The sequence below is a fragment of the Amblyomma maculatum genome, chromosome 9 (assembly GCF_055883805.1).
Source record: "Amblyomma maculatum isolate TAMU_Amacu chromosome 9, ASM5588380v1, whole genome shotgun sequence".
NCBI classification, from domain to species: domain Eukaryota; kingdom Metazoa; phylum Arthropoda; class Arachnida; order Ixodida; family Ixodidae; genus Amblyomma; species Amblyomma maculatum.
In genome coordinates, this window is record NC_139352.1 from 61,032,328 (window position 1) to 61,057,247 (window position 24,920).

Below are 24,920 nucleotides of genomic sequence, written 5' to 3' on the forward strand. Positions count from 1 at the left end.
CCGCCGCTCTTCCATCTGCTACGGCGCATCAGGTGTCGCTTTTCTTGCTGCACTCAGTCATCTTACGACACGGGCCGCCACGAATTGTCATCACTGACCGGGGCCGACAATTCACTGCTGATGTTATTGAAGAGCTCATGCGTTTATGCTCCGTAACTTTCCGACACTCGACGCCATACCATCCCCAGACAAATGGCTTGACTGAGCGCGTCAACAGAACGCTTATCAACATGCTAGCCATGTATGTGGACGCAGGGCATAAGAACTGGGACACCATACTGCCCTTCATCACGTATGCGTTTAATACCGCCACGCATGAGACGACTGGATACAGTCCATTTTTTCTGCTTTACGCCAGACCGCCACGCTACTCTCTGGATACTATCCTGCCCTTCACAAGCCGTGAAGACCCCTGCCTGGCTGAGACCCTCTGTCTCGCCGAAGAAGCTCGGAGAATCGCCCGATTACGGTCTGGTGCTTCACAAGAACGTTCCAAAGTGCGATACGATTCCAGTCACCGGCGGGTCACGTACTCTGTAGGTGATTTAGTCTGGCTATGGCGTCCAATTCGGCGCCGTGGCCTACATCAAAAACTCTTGGCCCATTATGACGGCCCATATGTGGTTATCAAACGCCTTAGTGATTTAACTTATGGGATAGCCCGCCTGACAACATCGGGTCGCCGGTCTGCCAAAACCGAACTGTGTCATGTTGCCCGCTTGAAGCCGTGTCAGCCTCGCACGACTCACGAACACGCCCAGAGGGCTTCGTCTGAGTAGGGGGGAAATGTCACGCTAATGACGACGATGAGGGATGGTGATGGTGAAGAAGAAGAAGAAGACGAAGCGTTGGTGCCTGGGGCTAGTAGGCTTCACCTTATCCCACTGCCATATCACTGTAAATAAACACCCCTTTGCTATTTCATCGTAACAATATATATATATATATATATATATATATATATATATATATATAGACTTCTGATGCACGTTCAAGAAAAGAGTGAGAAGTTTGGGCTTAAACTGAACATAAAAAAGACAAAGATCATGGCGTCTAGCCCTATCAAGTCCTGGAGCATCAATGGACAAGAAGTGGAAGCTGTGACAGATTTTCTCTTCTTGGGCTCCAAGATTACCTCGGAAGGAGACTGCAGCCATAAAATTAGGAGACGCCTGCTTCTGGGAAAGAGAGCAATGGTTAGCCTTGACCGCCTAGTAAAGAGCAGAGACATTAGTCTGCCAACCAAGATCCGTATAACTCGAGCTATGGTCTTTCCAGTTGTGATGTATGGATGCGAGAGTTGGACTGTGAGAAAGGCTGACCGCCGAAGAATTGACGCGTTTGAATTGTGGTGCTGGCTCTTGAGAGTTCCTTGGACTGCCAGAAGATCAAATCAGTCGATATTGTCGACCATAAACCCTGACTGCTCATTGGAGGGTCAAACTCTAGAGTTAAAGCTCAGCTACTTTGGTCATCTGATGAGACGAGAGGAGTCGCTGGAGAAAGATTTGATGTGGGGAAAGGTTGAGGGTCGCCGGAGAAGGGGTAGGCAGCGAACGCGATGGTTAGATGGCATCCTGGAGGCACTGCAGATGAAGTTATGTGATGTTAGAAAGATAGTGAGAGACCGGAAAGCGTGGTGTGACATGGTCCATAGAGTCACGAATAGTCGTACACGACTGAACGACTGAACTGAACTGAATATATATATAGATTACTTTTTTAAGTGGGGCGGACCTCAACCGCGAACGGGTCGACTTGGATACTCGGTTTGCTACATGTGTCATGCGGCTGCTTGAAGACCACGCCTTATTTTCCTCCTATCCATTGGATCATTTGAACTATCTTAAAAGCACAGCACGCGCGCTACCACCGTTTTTTTTTTTTTTTTGTAATGGTACAACTAATGCTTTTCAATTAAAAGCGAAGGGAATGAGAACTTGGGGCAACAGTGTTCGTCCTGCGTCGTACCACAGGTGGGGAGTTTCTTAGTGTTGGTAATTTAATTTTATTATCTTCGCATTAGGAAGCAGCGTATAATCGCCGGCAATTTTTTTTAGAGTCTTTCACACCACTTAGTAATTGCAAACACAGGGTTTTGAATCTCAAACTGGCGACAACGGGAACGGGAACACTCCGTCTCAAATTGTGCGGACACTATAAAATATTAATTCTTAGAGTCGCATCATGATAGTTGTATACAAAGTGCCTTAGACCGCAAACAAACCAGAGTTCATGCCTCCATGCTTCCATCCATGGTTCCCTTTCAGCTTGCTCTAAAAATGAAACAAATAAATGTGTGAATTACCGCTGCAGCGAGTGGGCATTGCACTATGTAAATCTGTTCTATCCTTCTATTTTGTATCAAAAATTTGAGCAAGAACCTCTACGAATCATTCATATGTAGAGCGACTGGTTTGTCAAGGCCACAGCCAGCTACCCTAAAAACCTCTTACATTAACATCACTGTTGGATGGAACAGTTGAGACAATGCACTTTAAACCCCTTACCTTACTCTGCCTTCTGTCAGACGGGCTACGACTTGACTTAGTGGACACCTACAGTAGAGTTCGTTCACTGTGCCTGCCAATACTGTTACTAGAGCGGAGTTCGTAAGAAATATAATGACTACAGGATAAAAGCGTGTCCAAAGAAGCGTGCAGATAGTGAGCTTTCTGCTCACGACATAAAGTTTCCTTGAAGATCAGCCTGATAACACACCCTTCAGCAAGCCCTCCTCCAAACAGCCACAAGTGTCTGCGTCCAATGCTCTTCATCTATACCAACCTTATCCTCCAAGTCCAGGAAAGGAGCCGACAGATATTGCCTGAACGAATTGCTAAAGAGGCTCACGAATGCTGCAGTGTCAGAGAAAGAGAGAGAAAATGGATGACGTATTACCGTGATGTGTTCCTTAAGCATGTGTTCGAAGTGCCAGCATCACCAGTACAAAGAGAAAATGGACTGCATAAATCAATCTTAAGACGCAAATATGTGACATCTGACATTCAATGGACACCGGGACGATGGATAGGCTATGTTGGCCAACCGAAGTTTTGCCCGGGCTGTGCAAATATTGGGACGTCTTACCGTCAGAGTACTTCAAGACTGTGCTAACACCGGGCTCCTATCACTCGACAGCTTATCGCACGTTCTTCAGATCGCGTCGCCTTAAAGGGCAGTGATTTTAGTTTCTTAGCTGGTTCGCAGACTCGATCTAGCTGCCAAGCATCGTTGAAAGGTCGAATCCGTGCTCATTCCATCGCAAAAATAAGTGTCTCAGAAACCGCATTTTACAATGTTTACTTTTATTTCCACTCCATTTGCTCCTCAACCATTAGTCCTTGTATCTCCACGTATATAGGAAGTGGTGGAGGAGGGGGTCCCATTGGACTCAGCAGAAACATAGAAACACTCCCATGGGGCCCATTTGCATGCGTGAATGCTTGTCAGGCTCAGGTCACACTGGCCGACCTGTGCAGATGCAGACGCGTGATGGATCGCGCAGACGAGCTTGATATCCAGAAGGAGCGTTCTTGGATCTAGCTCCATTTTGAAGGAAAAAAAGCTTAGTGGCCAGCAATTACTCTTGCACGTTTTCAATGCGACAGGATAAGATAATTCAGCTAGGTTAGTGTGCATCAAAGGCAACTTCAGTTGTTGGTTCTAGCCCCCCACCTGCTTCCAATATATATATATATATATATATATATATATATATATATATATATATATATATATATATATATATATATATATATATATATATATATATATATATATATATATATATATATATATATATATATATATACCGGGTGTCCCAGCTAACTTGAACCAAGGGTTACAAAATAATATATTTTAGGTAGGTCAATGTGGCAGTTGCATGCAACTGCCAGCCTCCTTGCGCACTACAGGCAATTTTTTTGTTTTGCAATTACTTAATGAGCTAATTATGTTAATTTTTCTGATTTTTAGATATTCATCTTAGACCAGAAATGTGAATTGGAAAGTTGTAGAGCACCTTCAGAAACCCCCATTTCATTAATTGCGATAAAGAAAGTCTCCCGTGTATCTTTCTTTCCAGGCTCAAAAGAAAGCGAGTATATATATATATATATATATAGCGTGTGTGTGTGTGTGTGTGTGTGTGTGTGTGTGTGTGTGTGTGTGTGTGTGTGTGTGTGTGTGTGTGTGTGTGTGTGTGTGTGTGTGTGTGTGTGTGTGTGTGTGTGTGTGTGTGTGTGTGTGTGTGTGTGTGTGTGTGTGTGTGTGTGTGTGTGTGTGTGTGTGTGTGTGTGTGTGTGTGTGTGTGTGTGTGTGTGTGTGTGTGTGTGTGTGTGCGTGCGTGCGTGCGTGCGTGCGTGCGTGCGTGCGTGCGTGCGTGTGCGTTTTCATTTAATAATCGTTAGTCCTCAAATCATCGTAACACTACTTCTTGTCAATACGAAAAGCAAAAACATAAAAAAAAGTATTATCCCCAACGTTTGCCTTGGACTTGTAGACTGTGAGCTTCATTAAATTTTATATATATATATATATATATATATATAGGTTTGTTTGGTCGGTTTGTGGGGTTTAACGTCCCAAAGAAACTCAGGCTATGAGAGACGCCGTAGTTGAGGACTCCGGTAATTTAGACCACCTGGGGTTCTTTTAACGTGCACTGACGCACACGGGCGCCTTGCCTTTCGCCTCCATCGAAAAGCTGCCGCCGAGGCCGGATTCGAGCCCGCGTCTTTGGGAACAGTAGTCGAGCGCCGTAACCACTGAGCCACCCCGGCGGGTATATATATACTCGCAGATTATGACTAGCAGCTTACCGCCATCGCTCAAGAGAAAACTATATAACAGTTGCATCTTACCTGTACTCACGTGAGACTCAAACGTGAAGGCTAACGAAAAGAGTTCTATTTAAGCTGAGGTCAAGGCAGAGCTATTAAACTGAAAGTGTTAGGCGTAACGTTAAGAGATGGGAACCGTGCAGACTTGGTCAGAGAAATAACTCGTATTATTTGCATCCTAGTGGGAATCAAGGAGAATAGGTATGGACAGGTCATGTAGTACGAAGAGAGGGCAACCGATGGTCGCGAAGAGTAACAAACTGGGTTCTAAGAGCAGGCATGTGTATCAGGGGATGCAGAAAGTTAGGCGGACGGATGACGTTAAGAAGTTCGCAGGGTTCAGGCGGATTCAGGCGGATTCAGCTAGCACAAAACCAGGTTAAATGAAGTAATATGGGAGAAACTTCCGTCCTGCAGAGGGCATAATCTAGCTAATGATTATATATGTGCGTGTTTAGATCAGAACGATAATCGAGGTGTCATTACATTTCTTTTTTTTTTTTAAAGAAGATTTTATATGTGGTGGGAAATGTCTCGACACAAAGGAAGGAGCCTTATATTTTCGAGATACGCTGTAGGTTTCTAAGAAAAAATCAATAGAGGTGGAAAACGCAGTTTTTGCCATTCCAAAAAGTTGCGAATTTGTAGCCTTGCTGCTCGCGCACTGAACTTTGTCCGTAGATTGTTCTTTATAATAAGCGTACAGAAACATTTACATTTAAGAGAGATATTAAAGACTATTTTTTTTTTTTTGTCGCAGTTGTTTTTTAGTAAAAAATCGCAAACGTTGCACCAGGAGCGAGCACGGCAAAATCGCAGATTTTCTGTCCTCAATTATGGCACGAAGCATTGTCGTTGTTGTCACTAAAACTTTTTGCCTTTATAATGCAAGTTATGTTTATAATTTCAGGCATAATGTGAGGCTCTAAATCATTAGGTGTTTTCTCCGCAAAGCAACGAATTCGACTAGAATTTTGATACCAGAAAGGACAACTGATTCCAATAAAAAAAAAAAAAAAGCTCTTCAATTTTCATTAAAAGTATACCTTAAGAATTATCAGTATCACTATATAGAACTGACTGCTTGTAGTGAAATTGGCAGTATTTTGCCCAACAATTTGCCACTGCGCAATAAGTTTTAGCCCTTGTAATTTATTTTCTCCATTGCGCCAGCCCATGTTCCTTATTCTGGCAAACGTTTTGTAGGTCTTTCTTTTTCTCCACATTACTTCGAATTTGGCCCATATTAAAAAATATAAAAAAATAGACAAATTTGACCCAAATTCAAAAAGCAACATCATTTTTGATTTTCACTGAGATCCCCTAAACACAATCCTCAGTACTTCATAAATATCAGGTACTAAAGAAGTGTTGCATTGTAGACTAAAAGTATAAAAATAAATAAATCAGTGTGCTTGTTTGTATTCATACTATTGCTTGTGGCTTTCCCCTAAGGAATAGGCATCAGAAAATCCATTTAGTATTTGTTGAATTTTGTTACATTTTATCGTATGCGATATCCAATGCTTTCTCAATGTTTATGCATTCGCCTTTGGCAAGGCTGGTGGTAGCTTAAAATAATAATAATAATAATTGGTTCACAGGAAGGAAAATGCTCAGTATCTGCCACCCTTGCTCCGTAGACACCTGAACCGCGCCGTAAGGGAAGGGATTAAGGTGGGAGTGAAAGTGGATAGAGAGAAAGGAATTACATTTTAAGTGACACTATATATATATATATATATATATATATATATATATATATATATATAAAATGAATATATTCGGGATTCTAAGAACCTCCTTTTTGGGGAGGGAAATCGTACAGACAAGGCTCCAGCTGCCAACGCGTGCTTGCTCACTCAGACGTCGAGCCGGAGCCTCCGGAGTCCTAAGGTGGTGCAGCAACCGCGGCGCGATATCCAGCTTCTTGTGTAGCTGTTTTGCGACACTACACGACAGCTGGCGGTACGCGACGACAATATCCGGCCGAAAGACACCCCCCCGATAACAATATCGGTACGTTGTCATGTTGACCTAGTTTCGGCGGCCATTAGACCAAGTTCACAGATTTCGCTGAAATCGCGGGTTCGCGTTGCTATTTTTGTGTCAGCTGTTGGACGGCTATAACCAAAAACGGCACGAGTTTCAAAGAAGCTGCCACAGCTTCACCGTCAAGGGAGCTGTCGATGATGTCTGCCTGGTTTGTCTGCCTAATAAAATATTAAGACGAAAGCCTTTAATGGCTCATACTGTCGTGGACAAAGTGTGTCCCGCTTTTGCGGCGGTTGTCGCGTGGCGTTCCTTGGCGCGCGTTCAATTGTGGGATTGCAGATGGCAGGAACGCTAGACAAGAGATTTCTCAGGCATTCGCCTTTTACTACTTTAGTCGCTAAAGTCCCGAGTAATGCTTTTATTTCTCTAGCCCATATTCCCACGCTATCGATGTGAACACACAGAAAAGCAAGAAGGGGGGGGGGGGAGAGGGTTTGATTATATATATATATATATATATATATATATATATATATATATATATATATATATATATATATATATATATATATATATATATAGTCACGTACAAGGTGATTGAGGATATCAAGAATATCAAGGGGTTAGCTCCGATACAACAGCGGTGAGCAGCACAGACGCAAAACCCACAAGCGACACTTCGTCGTCCTTCACTCAGTCATGCGCCACCTGGCAACGCTAGGTGGCATTGCCACCTAGCCACATAGACAGCTCCGATACAACAGCACCGCTGTTGTATCGGAGCTAACCCCTTGATATTCTTGATATCCTCAATCACCTTTTGTACGTGACAATATATATTGTAAGGTGTTTATTGGGGTACCAAGACCGTAAGCAACGTCCGCAAAACAAAGCGACGGGGGTAGCGTTCGAATCAACAGTGCAGTGCCAACAAGGCTCCGGCTCCACTTCGTCTACCTCTTCGGGTTGGCGCGCGAGCTGATGGCTATCGGGATTACTACAATACCCCCCGGCGGAAAAGGAGCCATCCTGGCGACTCATGGTGAGAAAAGGGTAGGGGGATCATAATACGGCTTGAGGCGGTCGACATGTACAGTTTCTCGGCCGCGGCGGCGATGATCTGGAGATGGGTTCAAGGGCTCTACTACGTAATTGACGGGAGAAGATTGTTCGAGAATGCGGCAAGGTCCATGATAGCACGATAAGAGTTTGGATGAGAGGCCGGGTGCAGAGGAAGGCACCCAGAGCCAAACGAGGGCACCTGAGGGATATGAAGGCGCTGGATTTGTAGGGTCCCGGTTATGCTTTTGTTGAGCCTGGTTCTCCGTTGAGCAAGAACAGCGCCCAGACCTACGCCGCTTGCATCAGTGTGTATTTCGGTCGAGCAGGCAGGGTCAAAATGGCGGAGTATAGGGGGAGAGACCAGTACACGGCGTAGTGTACTGAACGCAGCATCACAGGCTGGTGACCAAGAGGAGAGATTCGGGCCTCCGGCGAGAAGTTGCATTAAAGAGGCGATGATAATGGCGAAGTTGCGGATAAAACGGCAGAAATACGAACATAGACAGATAAAACTGCGAAGTTCTTTCAAGGTTGTGGGCTTGGGGAAGTCTGCGACGGTACGAAGTTTGGTAGGATCCGGTAGAACGCCGTCCTTGGATATGACATGATCAAGTATTGTGAGCTTGGTAGCGGCAAAGTGACATTTCTTCAAGTTGAGCTGTAGGCCGGCTTTAGTAAGGCACGTAAGGACACGCTGAAGGCGCAGAAGGTGGGAAGGGAAATCTTTCGAGAAAACGACAATGTCATCTAGATAACAAAGACACGTTTCCCATTTGAGCCCACTGAGAATGTTATCCATCATTCTCTCGAAGGTGGCGGGGGCATTGCACAGTCCGAACGGCATCACATTGAATTCATACAAGCCATCGGGAGTGATGAAGGCTGTTTCCGGGCGGTCAGTGGAAGCCATCGGTATTTGCCAATAGCCAGAGCGTAAATCTAGGGACGAAAAGAACTCCGCTCCTTGCAAACAATCTAGCGCGTCATCAATTCGTGGTAGTGGGTAAACATCTTTGCGGGTTATCTTATTCAGACGCCGGTAGTCCACACAGAAGCGGATTGTGCCACCTTTCTTCGTCACCAACACTACGGGGGAGGCCCAAGGGCTATTAGATGGTCGTATGACGCCCCGTTGAAGCATATCGGCGACATTGTCACGAATGACGCGGCGCTCAGTGGGCGACACGCGATATGGTCGCTGCCGCAGGGGAGCATGAGGACCAGTGTCAATTGGATGAGAAACGGTCAAGGCGCGGCCCAAGGAAAGCTGGGACACGTCAAAACATGCACTGAAGCGCTGAAGGAGGGCGACTATTTGGTCCCGTTGGGCGGACGGAAGGTCGGTCGCGATAGCTCGATGAAGGGCGTCGACAGGAAGCTCATCACTCGTAACAGCACATGACGTCAGGGCAGCGACGTGAGGAAAAACTTCAGGTTCGGAGAACATGTAAGTGCGATCAGGGTCCAGCTCTTCAATGTAGCCGAGGCACTCCCCGCGAAGAACAGCCGTTGGGCAGGGAAAAGGGTTGGAAGCATAGATGACACGATCTTGGTACCCCGCACCTCCACCAAGTGTAAGGTGTTTATTGGGGTACCAAGACCGTAAGCAACGTCCGCAAACCAAAGCGACGGGGGTAGCGTTCGAATCAACAGTGCAGTGCCAACAAGGCTCCGGCTCCACTTCGTCTACCTCTTCGGCGATCGGGATTACTACAATATATATATATATATATATATATATATATATATATATATATATATATATATATATATATATATAGGTTACTCTGATACGGGCAGTATAAGCTGCGCCGGATCATCCTTCTTAATCCTTCTCGGTTCTTGTCCTTCCTTCTTTTTTTTCTCTTCCCTGACTGGGGAAATGCATTTTCTTCCTCTCCTTTGCCACCTGCCAATCAAAAGGAAGCTCGGCAGCACTACTGCTTCCTTTCATCACGTCAACGATACGGAAAATCTGGGAGGTATCATTCATTCTATTGCTTTCCATATTTACTAACAGCCTAAAGACAAGGCAACTTTGGGTGCAGAAACTGCAAGTGCCCAGCTCTTAAACAGCGACAAGTGATTCAATCGTGAAGGGAGGGAGAATTTGTTATTTCTTACAGGCTGATTAAAAACGGAGCCCCTTTTATGGCCAATACGTATTTTGTCTCAACTTTGGCGCTGGGTTTAGTTCGCTAAAATGGCCCGTACATGGCTGGGATGAATTACGAACATGAAGTCAGCACCGCCGCAGGGCTACTTAACTGAATTTAATATTTTAAATAGCTGGCTTCACTGCGTTCATTTGCCAGTTTTGCGCTATTCCTTGTTATTTCTCGCGGCCGCCAGCAAGATCTAAGCGCGCAGCGGTTTTTTGCTGCGGCCGTCCCATTCGGACGGATAGGGTGTCATTAGAGACTGAGTTTAGCGCTGCAGCTTACCGCTGCCGTCTACCGCTACCGCGCACCGTCAGCACAGCACGCACTGATTGGTCCCCGCGTGCGGCGTCCGCCGATATTTGACTGGATGGATAGATGGAATATAGGAGCGTCCCCTTTGAAACGGGGTGGTAGCAGTAGCTATCATGCTCATTTTTCTCCCTATATCTTAATTATTGATTTAGAATGGTTAACTAAACCATCATTCTATTTATTAAATTTTGTTCCTACATTACTAACATTATGTTACTTCTCTGCATTTAAGCCACCAATCTTCCAGTCGTTTTTTGCTAGTTTCCATCGCCGGTTTATTCACCCGGCCACTGTTACCTCTGAACCCCAGAGCTTCAGGAACAGTGATTGCGCCTGCACAGGAATGTCGCGCCAGGAATGTGGCGCCATCTGTCGGCATCAGGGTGATCTGCGCATGCGTACTGTCACTCGCGCGGTAGCGGTAGGCGGTAGCTGTAAACGGTAGCGCTAAACTAAAAGTCTCTATTGCGGAAAGCAGCGAGGACGCTCCATTGCGCATGCGTACTGTCACTCGCGCGGTAGCGGTAGGCGGTAGCTGCAAACGGTAGCGCTAAACTAAAAGTCTCTATTGCGGAAAGCAGCGAGGACGCTCCATTCGGCGCGCGCGCGCCTCCGGCCCTTCACATCCCTGGCTCTGGCTGCGTGCAATACGATTTGCGACACTGTGAAAGTATTGCTAAGACACTGCGGAAAGTTACACTAAAGAAAAAAGCACACAAAAGCATTGATGGTTCCTGTCGCTAGTTTTTTTTCTTCTTTTTTTTGTATTTGTGCCCCAGCAAAGTTTCCTGGATGCGAATTCGCAAAAAGGGGAGAAAACAATCTGCGTCCAAACGCAGCATGCGAATAAAAAGCATACAATTATCAAACATATTCGTGCTCCATCTGTTTGAAAGGACCTTCCTGGCTGGCTTTGGAGACAACGCAGAGCCCTAAAATTTATTGATGTCTAAACATCAGTTTGAATAAATGTCTTGGAATAGTCAAAATGAATTTTGCAAACAGAGAAATGGGGTTCAGAATTGGGTAATTGGAAGGATGCAGTCATGGTCGCCTTGTGCGCGAGCATGTTGACTTCTGAGCCGCTGGCGCTTATTTATGGTTCATAAGATCGACTCATCATGCCTGCTCCAACGCCAAGCGCCGAGATGCTCACTTGAATTGACAGCCATAGACAAAACCCCTTTGAGCAATTTTTTTAGCAATCTATATACACTTGAATGCCATGCTTGTAATCATGTCGAAATTACAAAGACAACGCAGTCCAAACTATACAATAATTTATTTACAATGGCAAGATCTTAGCCTGTACACACTCGTAGTGCTTTCTTCATACGCGCAGAACGTTTCGGTTTGGGGGCTTATTCATTAGTATTTAGTGGTAAGCGGGTCTGTGTTTAACAACTGAGTCAATGCTTGACAGTTGGGATTTTTTTTTTTTTTTGCAACTGGTCAAGAAATCGGCATTGCGTGATCTTTTTTGCCTGGCAAGTAAAAAGAGGCCGAGTATTTAAACGTAGAAGTGGTAATATTGTCAGCTTTTTCACTGCCAGCGTTTACTGTAGGCAGAACATCTCTGTTTATAGAAACTGCTCACGATGGCCGCTCCCACTCCACTTTCCGCGACTTTTTTTTGTACCTGTGGTCTTTCTTTATATTCGCTTTTAGTCCAACTGGCGCAGCGTAACACTGTCAAATTCACGGAAATTGGCTGCAAAAAGCATTCGCCTTCGGTGGTACTGTTGAAAATGGAAATAGATTTTTTACGCTTACCGGCAGGGCGTTAAAGTTAAGGAAGAAGTTAGTTGCAGAGGCAAAGTATAGGGAGTGAGTGAGCCCCCAGCGCAGCTCACTTGACGATCGGCTAAGTATTGGGTTGCTGGTCCTGGTTTTGTCTTTCCCCTGTGCTTCTTTTGTTCTCTGTTGACTAACGCACGCGGTGACGTTGTCAATTTAAGGTAACGTCGACGCAGTCCCCCGGCCAAGGGCGCTCCCCTTGGTCGGCTTCCTCCTGACCGATGATCTGCCCTTGAAAGCTTTTCAGAGCTCCGGTGTCCGCAACATACCTGTGGCACTCGTACCTAAGGATGGGGGCACCATTAAAATGAACAACCCAGGAGCTGTTCAAGCTGCCCTTCAGGAAACCACTTCCTTCTACGAAGGAATAGCCGAGGTGCGCCAATTTGGTCGCGGTGGGATTCTTTGCCGTTCGCCAGACCTGTCATGTATAAAGGACCTGCTAAAATGCTCTACTTTTGCCTCTCATCAGGTAAGCAGTTTTATCCCTTCACACCTGGCCTGCACAAAAGGTCTAGTCCGAGGTGTATATTCCTTATTAAGTCCACAAGAAACCCTTGACCTTCTTTCCGCGGCAGGCGTTGTTGCGGTCTATCGCTGTAGCTGGGAGGTCAATAATGTTCGTGTGCCGACAGAATCGGTTATTGCTACATTTGCAGGCACAGTCTGTCCATCGGAGATTAAAGCGTGGCCTTTAATATTCAGAGTAGATCCCCTCCCATCAAAGCCTCTGCAGTGCAACAACAACTGCTGGCGTTATGGCCATACTGCAGGCGGTTGCAAATCCACTTTGCGGTGTTGCAAATGCGGTGATGCCCATAAAGCACACTTATGCTCTGATCAAATTGTCAAATGTTGTCTTTGCGGCGGACTTCACTCAGCAAATTCTTTGGAATGTCCTTCTAGACCGCATGAAATGAAAATTCTGGAGATTATTGACCGCAAACGTTGCTCGAGGCGTGAGGCAATTCAAGAAATTAAAGAGAGAGCTCATGGGTATGCAGGTGTGTCAGCCCTTTCAGGAGCATCATTAGATTCCACGATGTCTAAAACCATAATAACTGCTGTGGAAGCAACCATGACCAAAATGGTGGATAGGATTGTGACAACAGTCACAGAATGCATATCCAACGTTCTGGCAGCTCACATTTCTCAGACTGTGCAAACTGCTATGGTTTCTCCTATGGCCCCTGGGCATTCACTATCAGTGCTGCAGCACTCATTAGCTGCAATGTCTTGTTCGCAAAATGAGTCTCTTTCCGCATCAACTATGCAAAATTCCCACAAGTCAGACGAGGCTCATGATGCAGATATGGGAGAGACAGATACGCGAATTCTAAAACGCAGTGGATCCCCGTTGTCAAACCCGTCATCACCTCGCCCACAAGCAAAATAAAAAAAAAGCAAGAGCTAGGCTCTAAACCAAAGAAACACATTTTGGGTCAGGCTGTTGCTGCTGCCCGAATTACATAACCATAGAAGAGTTAAAAGTTCTTCAGTGGAACCGTAGATCTCTTCTTTCAGCTACTACAAATTTAGTTTATCTTTCTTTAAAACATAATCCAGTAATAATCGTTTTGCAAGAAACTTGGCTTACAACTGAAAAACATTTTCACTTACAAAATTATCGATCATTCCGACAAGATCGGCAGTCAAGAGGTGGTGGATTACTAATTCTAGTTTCTTCAAAATTTTGTCATAGGGCTAAGATTTCTTTTCAATATTCTACTTTAGATTCTGAATTATTGGCTTTAGATTTTGAAATTCCAGGGTTCAGTCCGTTTACATTAGCGAATGTTTATTTCCCTCATGGTGTTCATGACACCAGATCTCTAGACCACCTACTAGTTGATTGTCAAAATTCGGTTATTTTGGCTGGAGATTTTAATTCGCACCATGTTTCGTGGGGTTACAAGACGGATCCCTGCGGCAAGCGTCTGTGGGATTGGCTTTCAGACAATAACCTTAACTGCATGAATTCTGGCTTACCAACTTTTGTTCGTGCTCACAGTCAATCTGTGATAGATTTAACTTTTTTCAACACTAGTGTTTCTATACTAAATTGGTCGACAATTGATGGTGGCACCTCTAGCGACCATATACCTATTGTTTTTGGGGTTAACTGCCACTTAACTCCGCCGACATCTCAGTTGAGATCATACGTAAATTATAACCAGTTTCACTCATTTTTGAGTTCGTCTCTTGAGTCAGTGGCTGAGGAGATGGAAGAGTTCAAATCGCAAACATTATGCCAGGCTATTGCATCCTGTCGTAAGAAGTGCGAATTCTTAGTAGGTGCATCTAAAGGCAATACATCAACAAAATGGTGGAATGCAGATTGTTCGCGCGATTATAGAAGAAGAAAGGCTGCATGGAAGAAGCTCCTTCACAACCAGTGCCCCAAAAATTGGCATGATTATAAATTTTTTGCAGCTGCATTTAAACGCACAGTCGCACAAGCGAAAGACAATTATGATACTGAGTATTTCAATTACCTTTCACAATCTAATAACCAACGTGCACTTTTCAGGTTTTTAAAATCACGGAAAAAGATTCCTATCTCAGAAAATTTACCCTCATGTGTTTCGACTCCTAAAGAAGCTCTTAAAACAGCAGAAAACATCGCTAAAGGATTAGAAAAGCATTTTTTGTCAACACTTCCCAAATCCCCTATGTTTGTAGGCCCAGTATATACGGTTAAGGATGTCCCTAAAATTACATTTTCCCAGCTTTCTTCGATTGTAATGGCATTGCCAACTGCTGCGCCTGGCCCTGATGGAGTAACGTCAAAAATGTTAAAGATCCTCTTTGAGGTGTCTCCAAATTCCTTGTTAGAATTGGTAAACTATTCAATTATTCATTCTTGGATACTTGGTGACTGGAAACTAGCCAAAGTGATTCCTTTACGGAAACATAATGGTGGTGGCTATACTTTGAACAATATCAGACCAATATCTTTAACATCAAACTTGGTAAAATTAATTGAAAGGATCGTACTCAAACGGGTTACCGAATTTGTCGAACAAAAACGTATTCTTAGTCCCTGTCAAATCGGATTTCGAGCAAAATTTTCAATATGAAATGCACATACCGACCTTGAGAGTCGAATTCTTCTTGCGCGGCACAAAAAAATGCATGCTGCATTGGTGACTCTCGATATAGAGAAGGCTTATGATAGTGTAGAGCCCCGAATTTTATTGCACAGATTAGAATCTCTACGTTTTCCACAATACTTAATTGATTGGATATCTACATTCCTACAAAACAGACAATTTTACTGTTCATTGAATGGAGTGCATTCTGGCAAATATCAACAAACCAGAGGTGTCCCTCAAGGGGCAGTTCTCTCGCCCGTGCTCTTTAACATCTTAATGAGTTCAATTCCCACTCATCAGGAGGTTCGCACGTATGTCTATGCGGATCACATCGCATTCTTTACGGCTGCACCTGACATTCAATCCCTCAACAGGCGCCTGCAATCGTACCTAAGCTCCCTTCAAAATTGGTTATGTGACTTGAGATTTACATTAAACGTTAAAAAGTGCGCATTCCTTGTTTTCCAAATTCAGGATCCGGTAAATCTTTCTCTAACATTTAAGCAGGAAATGATTCCTCAAGTTAAGTCTTTGAAATATCTAGGGGTGATTTACGATGACCATCTGGCATGGAGGGATCACATTGAACATGCTGCAGCGAAGGGGGCACGTGCTGTGGGTATGCTGCGCAGGTTAAGCAATTCAAGGTCCGGGATGCGGCGAGACGCACTTTTAATGATTTATGTTATGTATGTCTGACCAATTATAGAATTTGGATCTGTGTTATTTTCTGGTTCACCTGCTTACAAAATTCGTCCGCTTGTTCTTTTAGAGCGGGAAGCGCTTAGATTATGCCTTGGGCTCCACAAATTTGTGGCTAATAATGTATTATACCTTGAAGCCGGAATACCACCGTTGTTAACTAGATTACAATTCTTGACTGTCCAGACGTATCTAAAAATATATGAATCACAATTCCACCGCTCCATATCAATTTTTTGTTGCGAGCCAGACTCCTTTTTTGGAGTCGGATGGCCTCGGTTTCATACCCCGCAGGTAATTCTAGTGCAAAATCTGTTACAACCTTTGCACGTAGTCCTTTCTAACATCCTTCCAACAAAAGTAAGTACATCGTCGGTTCAAATTGTCTATGATGACATTTTCCGAAATAATGCAAAACACTTATCACCTCACATTTTAAATGGATTATTAGAAGATCATTTACAAAGTCTTACCGTTAGCATAACGATAGCAACGGATGCTTCTCAATTTAATGAAAAAGCCGGCGTTGGAATATACTGTCCGCTTTTAGACTGGGCTTTTTCAGTCCGTCTTCTGAATTTTACTCCAATTTTCCAGGCGGAGTTGCTAGCGGTGGTGCTTGCTCTGCGCAAACTAGACCCAACATACTCAACAGTGGCTGTAATTACAGACTCTTATTCCTTGTGCTTGTCGCTTTCTTCGAATATGGACGCCAATTTTAAACACCTTTCTTTCATTGCTCCCCTCACATTTGAGCCTCATGCATATAGTGTGGGTACCAGGACACACCAATGTGACAGCCAATGAGGTTTCTGACAGACTAGCTAAAGAATCTCTGAATGGCCCTGTATTGCCCATCCTCCCGGCAACAGCGTACATAACAGCAGCACGATTTCGGCGGCGTGCCTTATTAAGCACGCAGTCTGGATCTATTTTATCATCGGATGACTACCTGCATCTCAAGTATTCCTGGAATAGGAAATCATGTCAATCAAGGCAGACTGAGGTCTCTCTAACAAGGCTACGCTGTCGTATTCCGCCCCTAAATTTCTATATGCACAGGTCTGGTTTGGCGCTTTCTCCCGTCTGCGCATTCTGCGGGGAACCGGAAGCAATAGAACATTTCTTGCCTTTTTGCCGCAGTTTCACCATGATGAGAAGACGGTATTTGGAGAAGCCAATGCAACAGCTGGGACCTAATCTGAGCAACCAGATCTTATTATCGTTCGGTGCTACCATGCTTGGGTACAGCCACAGGTATGTTTTCAACGCCATTCAAAACTTCTTAATAGAAACAAAACGTCTACCTTGCTAATATGCTTTGAAGTTTCAATCTGTACATATAAATATTACTATTCTCCTACTGCGTGCGTTAGTATTTACTCTTTTATATTTTGGTTTATCATATTGACATTTCTTTCTCTATTCCCTAGCATTTATTTTTTTATTTTTGCGATGTAGTTAGACATCTCAAAATCTAATATCTCTGCACCCCAATTCTTGGCCGATCCCCCTGTGTGGGTATGTGCCATCACATTAGAGGAGAACAACAACAACAACAACAGATGTGCGTGTTCAGATCAATATAGTTGTCAGTGCAGCATTGTCCTTATGTCTCTGTGTGCTTCTGTTTTGTTGCCTGCTCTGCTGCCTTTTTGTAAGATGCGCCTCGTACTGAGAGCGGCAAACTGTCTCCACGCGGATCTCTAGACGTTAACAGTCAGTTTTCCTGTGGCGCGAGAATCCCTGTACATTGCCGGAGTGGTGCCATTTTTGGTAATTATTCGGAGCAGTGCCGGCGTTATCAAGCCGGCGTTGATGTGCACCCACAGTCTGTGCCCAACCCGAATGGAAGTACAGCTCAAACATCAAGTAAATGGTGATGTAACGAACAAAGGCGTGTCTTCTTCCTTAAGGCTGGTCAAAATTCAACGTTCAACGTTTCCATCTGCATAGACTTACAAGACACTAAAATGTTGTCTTGACGCTTATCGTGCCCTGCAGTGTGCCTGATGTGGAAGGAAGCAACAGTGGCATCGGTTTGAGAACATAGAGAAGGACGAGCAAACGCGCCTGCGTTGTTCCCCAAAATTGGCTTAAGTTTAACCTTGCTAAACCTAGCCAGGTGAAGCGAAAGCGTAGTTTTGCTTGGCTTGGCTTTTGTTGAGCTTAGGTTTAGACATGGGCGCACATCGGTTTGCAGCGATTCGATTGCAGATACTACGGAGTCGATGACGTCGTCAACTACAAGACAGAACACCAGAGGGTGCATCTGACGTGAAAAGTCGAGGGCCAACTCTCAAATGTCAAGGGTTAAGTGGTGGTATCATCATAGGTGATATTGATATCAATATCATCAATATCATCATAGGTACCAATTTAATGGCAGAAAGTGAAGTGGAACTCAAGAGACTTCTGATGCGCGTACAAGGAGAGAGTGAGAAGCCTTGGCTTAAACTGAATATTAAAAATACAAAGATCATGGCGTCTTGCCCTATCAGGTCCTGGAGCATCAAGGGACAAGAAGTGGAAGCTGTGACAGGTTTTCTCTTCTTGGCCTCCAAGGTTACCCCGGAAGGAGACTGCAGCCATGAAATTAGGAGACGCCTGCTTCTGGGAAAGAGAGCCATGGGGCTAGCCTTGACCGCCTAATAAAGAGCAGAGACATTAGACTGCCAACCAAGATCCGTATAACTCGTGCTATGGTATTTCCAGTTGTGACGTATGGATGCGAGAGTTGGACTGTGAAGAAGGCTGACCGCCGAAGAATTGACGCGTTTGAATTGTGGTGCTGGCGGAAACTCTTGAGAGTTCCTTGGACTGCCAGAAGATCAAATCAGTCGATATTGTCGCCTATAAACCCTGACTGCTCATTGGAGGGTCAAATTCTAAAATTAAAGCTCAGCTACTTTGGTCATCTGATGAGAAGATAGGAGTCGCTGGAGAAAGATTTGATATTGGGAAAGGTTGAGGGTCGCCGGAGAAGGGGTAGGCAGCGAACGCGATGGTTAGATGGCATCCTCGAGGCACTGCAGATGAAGTTATGGGATGTTAGGAAGATAGTGAGAGATCGGAAAGCGTGGCGTGACATGGTCCTTAGGGTCACGAAGAGTCGGACACGACTGAACGACTGAACTGATCATCGTAGGTGGTACCACGGTTAAGCTACATAGCCACACTGTGACCACTGGCATGTTGAAGTTCAAGCGGACGAGCAGGTTGACCTTAACTGATATATGAAGTAGTGAACATTGTGTTTCCAAAGCACACTGTGATTGATGACAATTATCTTCTTAATATAACACCGGATCACTAAAGTGGCATTTCGCAAGGAGAAATGCACTCGCTCGTAGTTACACTATATTGCCTATCTGGCACCCGTATGATTATTACCTGTGAAAATGCGAAGAAAAAAAAACATAACAGTGATGCAATTGCGACAAAATTAAACCTTTAGGTTCACGCGTCCGGGACAGCGCAAAGTACCTGCAATACGGTATCAATGGGCCCAATTGAGTGAGTTGTGGTTTCATGCCATGTTTCCCACAATCTGCATTTCTTTTCCTCAAAATTTTCCAATTATGGAATTTGTTTTAGAGCACTGTAAGCAGTCAATCACTCTTCTATTTCAAGAAGCGTATTAGCGGGGGAAACAGGAACCGCGACACAAACAAACACTGTTCACCCCACCCCCAAAATATGTCTCGAACCAACTGGCCAAAACTCTCCCCTGTTGAACTTCAATAAGCATGTTTTCGTAGCCAGAAAGAACTGTCGTAAACATGGAACAAACCCAAGCCGCGTATGTTTCTGCGAGCGATAGTTGCACCACCATCATTGGAACGCAGCTCTCCTGGGGCAAAGGTAGCTGTCAAAAAGAAGTCTTCAAACTGTAGCTTTTGATTCCCTTCGATGAGCTTGGCTTCCAGTATGTCCACCGTAGTCTCAAAACGAAGTTTTAGCTCAAAAGTAAGCTGAAATCGAACAATAATCATAAACAGCAATGTACCAACTTTTGAATCCTTCGTTCTCTAGTAGAAATATTTATTCATTACTCACAGCAGAACATACACCTCTCTGCTATCACCTATTGGCCATGTTTACAACAAGTCTCCATTTAGCAAACAATATTTCATAATTGTGTACCTTTCTTTTTTGTACTTCATAAATTTTGTTTCTTATTATATATTATTAATTTTTGTCCATCGATACTTAGCATCAGGAATTCCATTAGCTATCCATTCTGCGCAATTTGACATTATGAGCAATGTTTCGAATTTGAATAATTAAATTGGTTGTTTCATCGATTACGCACTAAACTTTCTTCATTAGCATAATGAAGCATTGCCTTTTCATTGTAAGCATATTGAACAACTTTGATCCCTATTTTTTAAAGGTTTCATTTCTTCAGCTATAACAATTAATTAAACACACTAATTTTTTTCGTTTAGCATCATTAAGTATTGGCTTCTCATTATGAACATTTTGACAACTTGACAGCTTCGAATACATCTTTTTCAATTATTTTGTTAATCAATTAGACAGTACAAATATTCATGATTACCATCATCAATCATCGCGTTTTATTTTGGGCATTTCGACACAATTGAACAATCCCTTTCAATATGATAACTTTTTAATTTTCTTAATTTTTTCATTATAATGATTTCATTAAATCGCCATTGCTTATCACAAAACAATCAACCATTACTCAATACAACGATAAATTACTACGATACATTTTTTTTTTTTTCAACGCAGCCCCCGGTTATTTCCGACAAGCGTTGCCGACAACTACAACGCCGATGGCTTTTCGGCCGAACAAGTTATATAAGCTATCGCTCAAAAATTACTTACCTCGCCTGGTAAAGTTCCATGCTACGTAGGCGAGTGTCCTCATAAAATACACCGTTCCAAGGGCAATGTTGCATTGGTCAACCGTTCTACGGTGCGTTTGAAGCCCCATGCATGTGTGTCATTCAGTGCAGCGACCTCTTCGTTACCCACTTCGTTGCCAAACTTGGCCAATACATTCTTTGAAGAATGATGTTAGGGTAACGGACTGTAACGAGATATAAAACAGCTTTGAAACTGTACATACATAACCACAACCACATGCACGCAAGTACATAATATCACTTATCGACTAATATCAGGAGTTACCAAGGAGATGACACTTTGTACTTGAGTGGTATAAGAATGACCAATTCAAAAATAGACTAAGATCCTAACAGGGTACAACTTTGATCCTAAAGACCCAATAGTAAGTTAATCAGAGTAAAATGAGCCCAACAGCATAGGTAATATGTCTGCACAATTCGGTGTTCTTTTTCTCTTATATGGATTAACTCAGCAGCGGGACACAGGCTATGGGGGATGCCTTTGTGGGCATCTCGGTGCATTTGTACCATGAGGGGTTTAACTGACTTCGCGCAGCGCATGGGAGGCATGATTTTTGCCTCCATCGAAAAGCGGCCGCCGCGACCAGGACAGAATCTGCGCATTTGCATCCGGTAGCCTTTAGTTCAATGCTTACAGCACAGACTGCGCTTTCTGTAAGGCTGCCTTTGCGAAAAGTTTGTAACAACGAGCAAAAATCACAGACCGACTTGCATCCCACAGCATATCATGAATGTGTGCAAGAAGTCTTGGTTTGCGCCAGTTAGGGAAACGATACTATCTGTTTGTGACGAGCCATCGCGATTTCAAACAAAGCCCAACGTTTTCAAGCAGTCAGCACTTACCTAGGCACTAGGCCGGCTGCAGGGTGTCGTGGAGGCACAAACCTTGCGTGTTCTTCATTCGTTTCTGACATCAATTATCCGCTGCCTTCTGAACCATAGGAACTGGGTGTCGAAGTCGCAATAGTTCATTTTAACGGAGCTTCGAAATCAGTGAGCTTTCTTCTGATTTAGGTGCGACAAGAAAGGAAGAGCACTGAGGAGCGCAACAAAACGAAGTCGCGTGGTTGACAAGACGCCCTGATTCGTGGCCATCGGGAACGTGCCCACTGCTTATCGTGATGAAGCGCTTCGCGCCGCTTTCGTTATCACGCGCGTGTCGCCCTCCTGCTGATGCGTATACTGCGTGTGAACTGTCCAGTTTCGTTCGCTATCTTGCAAACTTCGGCGAAGCTCGGGCTCGGCGTCACGGAACAAAGCGCACGGTCATGTCTACCTGATAGTGGCAGGTATGCTGAATGTTTAGTGTGCTTAGGGAGATTGAACTTTATGTGGCAAGCGTCGTGACGAGCTTTTTCGAAGCCGAGGCTCACTCACGTACGATAGGTAAGGTGACTGGCACGCATGTGCTTGTAGCGTGAATCACACGGTTGCAAAAACGTGTTACCAAGCGTTCGTTTGCGCAGCGTGCTGAGCAGGAACTTGTGGAATAGAGAAATTCCATGTTCTCGCCGGCGTATTGCGCCAAATAATTTTATTTGGTTTTGCTTATGAGTGTCAGCAATAAAGCACCTTGGCCTGTAAAATGGAGGGTTTCATTTCCACCCACGCACGCGGCGGCTTGCTTTAGCCTTATCGATGTTGAGAAAGATCGCCGCTGCGGCGAATGTGATATTGAGGGCGTCGTACACAACTCTCAGAGTGCCTCAACCGGAGTACCAATTAATGTTCGAACCCAGTCGCAAATAGAGGCGAAACGTAAATGGCACCGGTGTGCTGTGCCGTTGTCTCCGCGGTTAGCTCCGGCAGCGTGTTCGCAGCTGACCGCAGATGCCATGGCTCTACAGAGTCTGCGCGCATATATACCGAACCCTGGCGATGACATGAGCGGCGCCCATGCAATGCTTTTTATTATTTTAATTATTTTAATTTGTTAGTATAACGGACCTTATATGCAGAATCTTTCCGCAGAACGTGTCATCAGGGAGTTTGCCCGCATCCTAAAAATTCGGCCGCATGGACACCGGAAATTTGACCTCGTCCGAATTTAACCAAAAATAGTGTTCAACACATTCAACGACATTCTAGTAGAAATTAAGAAGAAGAAATGGACATGGGCAGGACATGTAGTGCGAAGAGAGGATAACCGATGGTCGCTTAGGATAACAAACTGGATTCCAAGGGAAGGAAAGCGTAGCAGGGGACGGCAGAAAGTTAGGTGGGCGGATGAGATCAAGAAAGTTCGCAGGGGTCAAGTGGATGCAGCTAGCACAGAACCGGGTTAAGTGGAGAAATATGGGAGAGGCCTTCGCCCTGCAGTGGGTATACTCAGGCTGATGATGATGAGTGTTCAACCTACATTTAATATTGGCAATTCAATGGTGACCCTCAAATGTTAGTGGCCAACCGCCAAACATCATTTCTTTAGTGCATGAAATTATGTGCACGAATATTCTGTCCCTCAATTCTCTTTGAATTATTTATATTTACTTGGCCTTCTTCGACATTCAATCATCACAGCATTGCGGGTCGTCTGACAGTAATATTGGAAGACGAAAACGTTTTTTTTTTTTTTTTTTTTTTTAAATTCAGCACTCGAAGCGGCTTCTCTAAAAGCAGAGTTCCTTTTCCGGTTACGAACAGGCGGAAAAAATAAAAATAAAATTTATGTAATAAAAATCTGCAGCCCCAGAATATACGAGACATATACGACATCAGTGTACGGAATTAGAATGGTACCAATAATCAAGATAAAAAGAAGAAATCCAAATCAAACCTAATATTTTCATCTCCTTTGCTATAGCCCTCGTCAGTGTAAAATATTATGCAAATGTATTTGCTCTAAATGTCAAGCTAATAATAAAAAATGTCAAACTTGGAATCAAATGTATGCAGTGCGCTGTGTAATGGTAAACACGTTTTGTGCTCTACTGTAGCCACCCAGTCAAAAAACGACATCTGGATTAAAATGGGAAATTCCCAATTGTGTTTGCTCCTTTTGTTGCGCCAGTGGGCATGGTCCATATTCCAAATGGTGCCAACTGCTCTGAGGGAAAAAACGAGTGGAAATTTTCCAGTGGTATCAACTGTTTCTTTTTCGACATCGTCGGGTTTGTCTGGAACCCCACAGTGTTTCGAACGCGTTGCAGGTAAGTGGAACGCGCTGAAGTTGGAAAAACGACTATTCCATTTAAATAGAGTATGTTCCAATTAAAATGCGCTCGTTCCAGTTAAAGAGAGGGCCAGAGACGCGACATAAGTGCAGCGTTCCACACAGAGCAACCTGATAGCGTCTGGTTCCTGATAAATTATCTTAATAATAATAATTGGCTTACAGGAAAGAAGATGTATCTGTCACACTTGCTCTGTGGACACCTGAACCGCGCCCTAAAGGAAGGGATGAAGGTGGGAGTGAAAGTGGAAAGTGAGAAAGGGGAGCTGTAGTGGAGGGCTACGGAGTAATTTCGACCACCTGGGGATCTTTAACGTGCGCTGACATCGCACAGCACACGGACGCCACTTCGTTTCGCCTCCATCGAAACGCAGCCGCCGTGGTACAAAAAGTGATTTATGTAGCGGCCACGTTTATGTGGAACCAAAATTTAGAGCGTAGGCATCAATATTTTTTTTTTTTTACAACACTCGCATCCTATGAAATTGTGATCATGGTAGCATATATCTGCAGCGGGCACTCTGGCTCCCCTGATGGGGCTGGGACAAGTAGGTCACCGCCACTTGCGGCGGGGGCTAGCCTGCCACAGAATTTTTATCTATTGTAGGCCGTCATTGCACCCGCCACCGTTTCGGTGGTGGACGACGGCTATTGTTGCGGGGCGCGTCTTTCTCTCCCTCTTCCTTTTCTTTCTTCTCTATTTTCTCTTCTGCCTCTTCGAACCCGACCTCGGCGGCTGCGTTTCGATGGAGGCGAAACGAAAAGGCGTCCGTGTGCTGTGCGATGTCAGTGCACGTTAAAGATCCCCAGGGGGTCGAAATTACTCCGAAGCCCTCCACAAGGCTCCTCTTCCCTTCCCTTACGGCGCGGTTGAGGTG

The 24,920-nt window shown here is 44.4% G+C and overlaps 1 protein-coding gene across 2 annotated transcripts in view; it reads right to left on the reverse strand.

Moving 5' to 3' along the window:
- LOC146179171 (uncharacterized) overlaps positions 1 to 21,959 on the reverse strand; it is a 37,357-nt gene extending 15,398 nt beyond the window's left edge. The window contains exons 1-3 of one of the 2 annotated variants that reach the window (XR_014700699.1): positions 21,714 to 21,959; positions 20,827 to 21,031; positions 19,045 to 19,943 (exon numbers count right to left, since the gene is read on the reverse strand). Coding sequence is in view for 1 of the 2 variants with exons in the window: in XM_084578854.1 (XP_084434980.1) it covers positions 20,827 to 20,900 (74 nt within the window). In the remaining variant the exon portion in view is untranslated. Of the gene's footprint in view, positions 1 to 19,044; positions 19,944 to 20,826; positions 21,032 to 21,713 lie in introns of those variants that run through there. The other variant, XM_084578854.1, reaches the window with a different exon arrangement.
- Between the last annotated feature and the right edge of the window lie 2,961 nt (positions 21,960 to 24,920).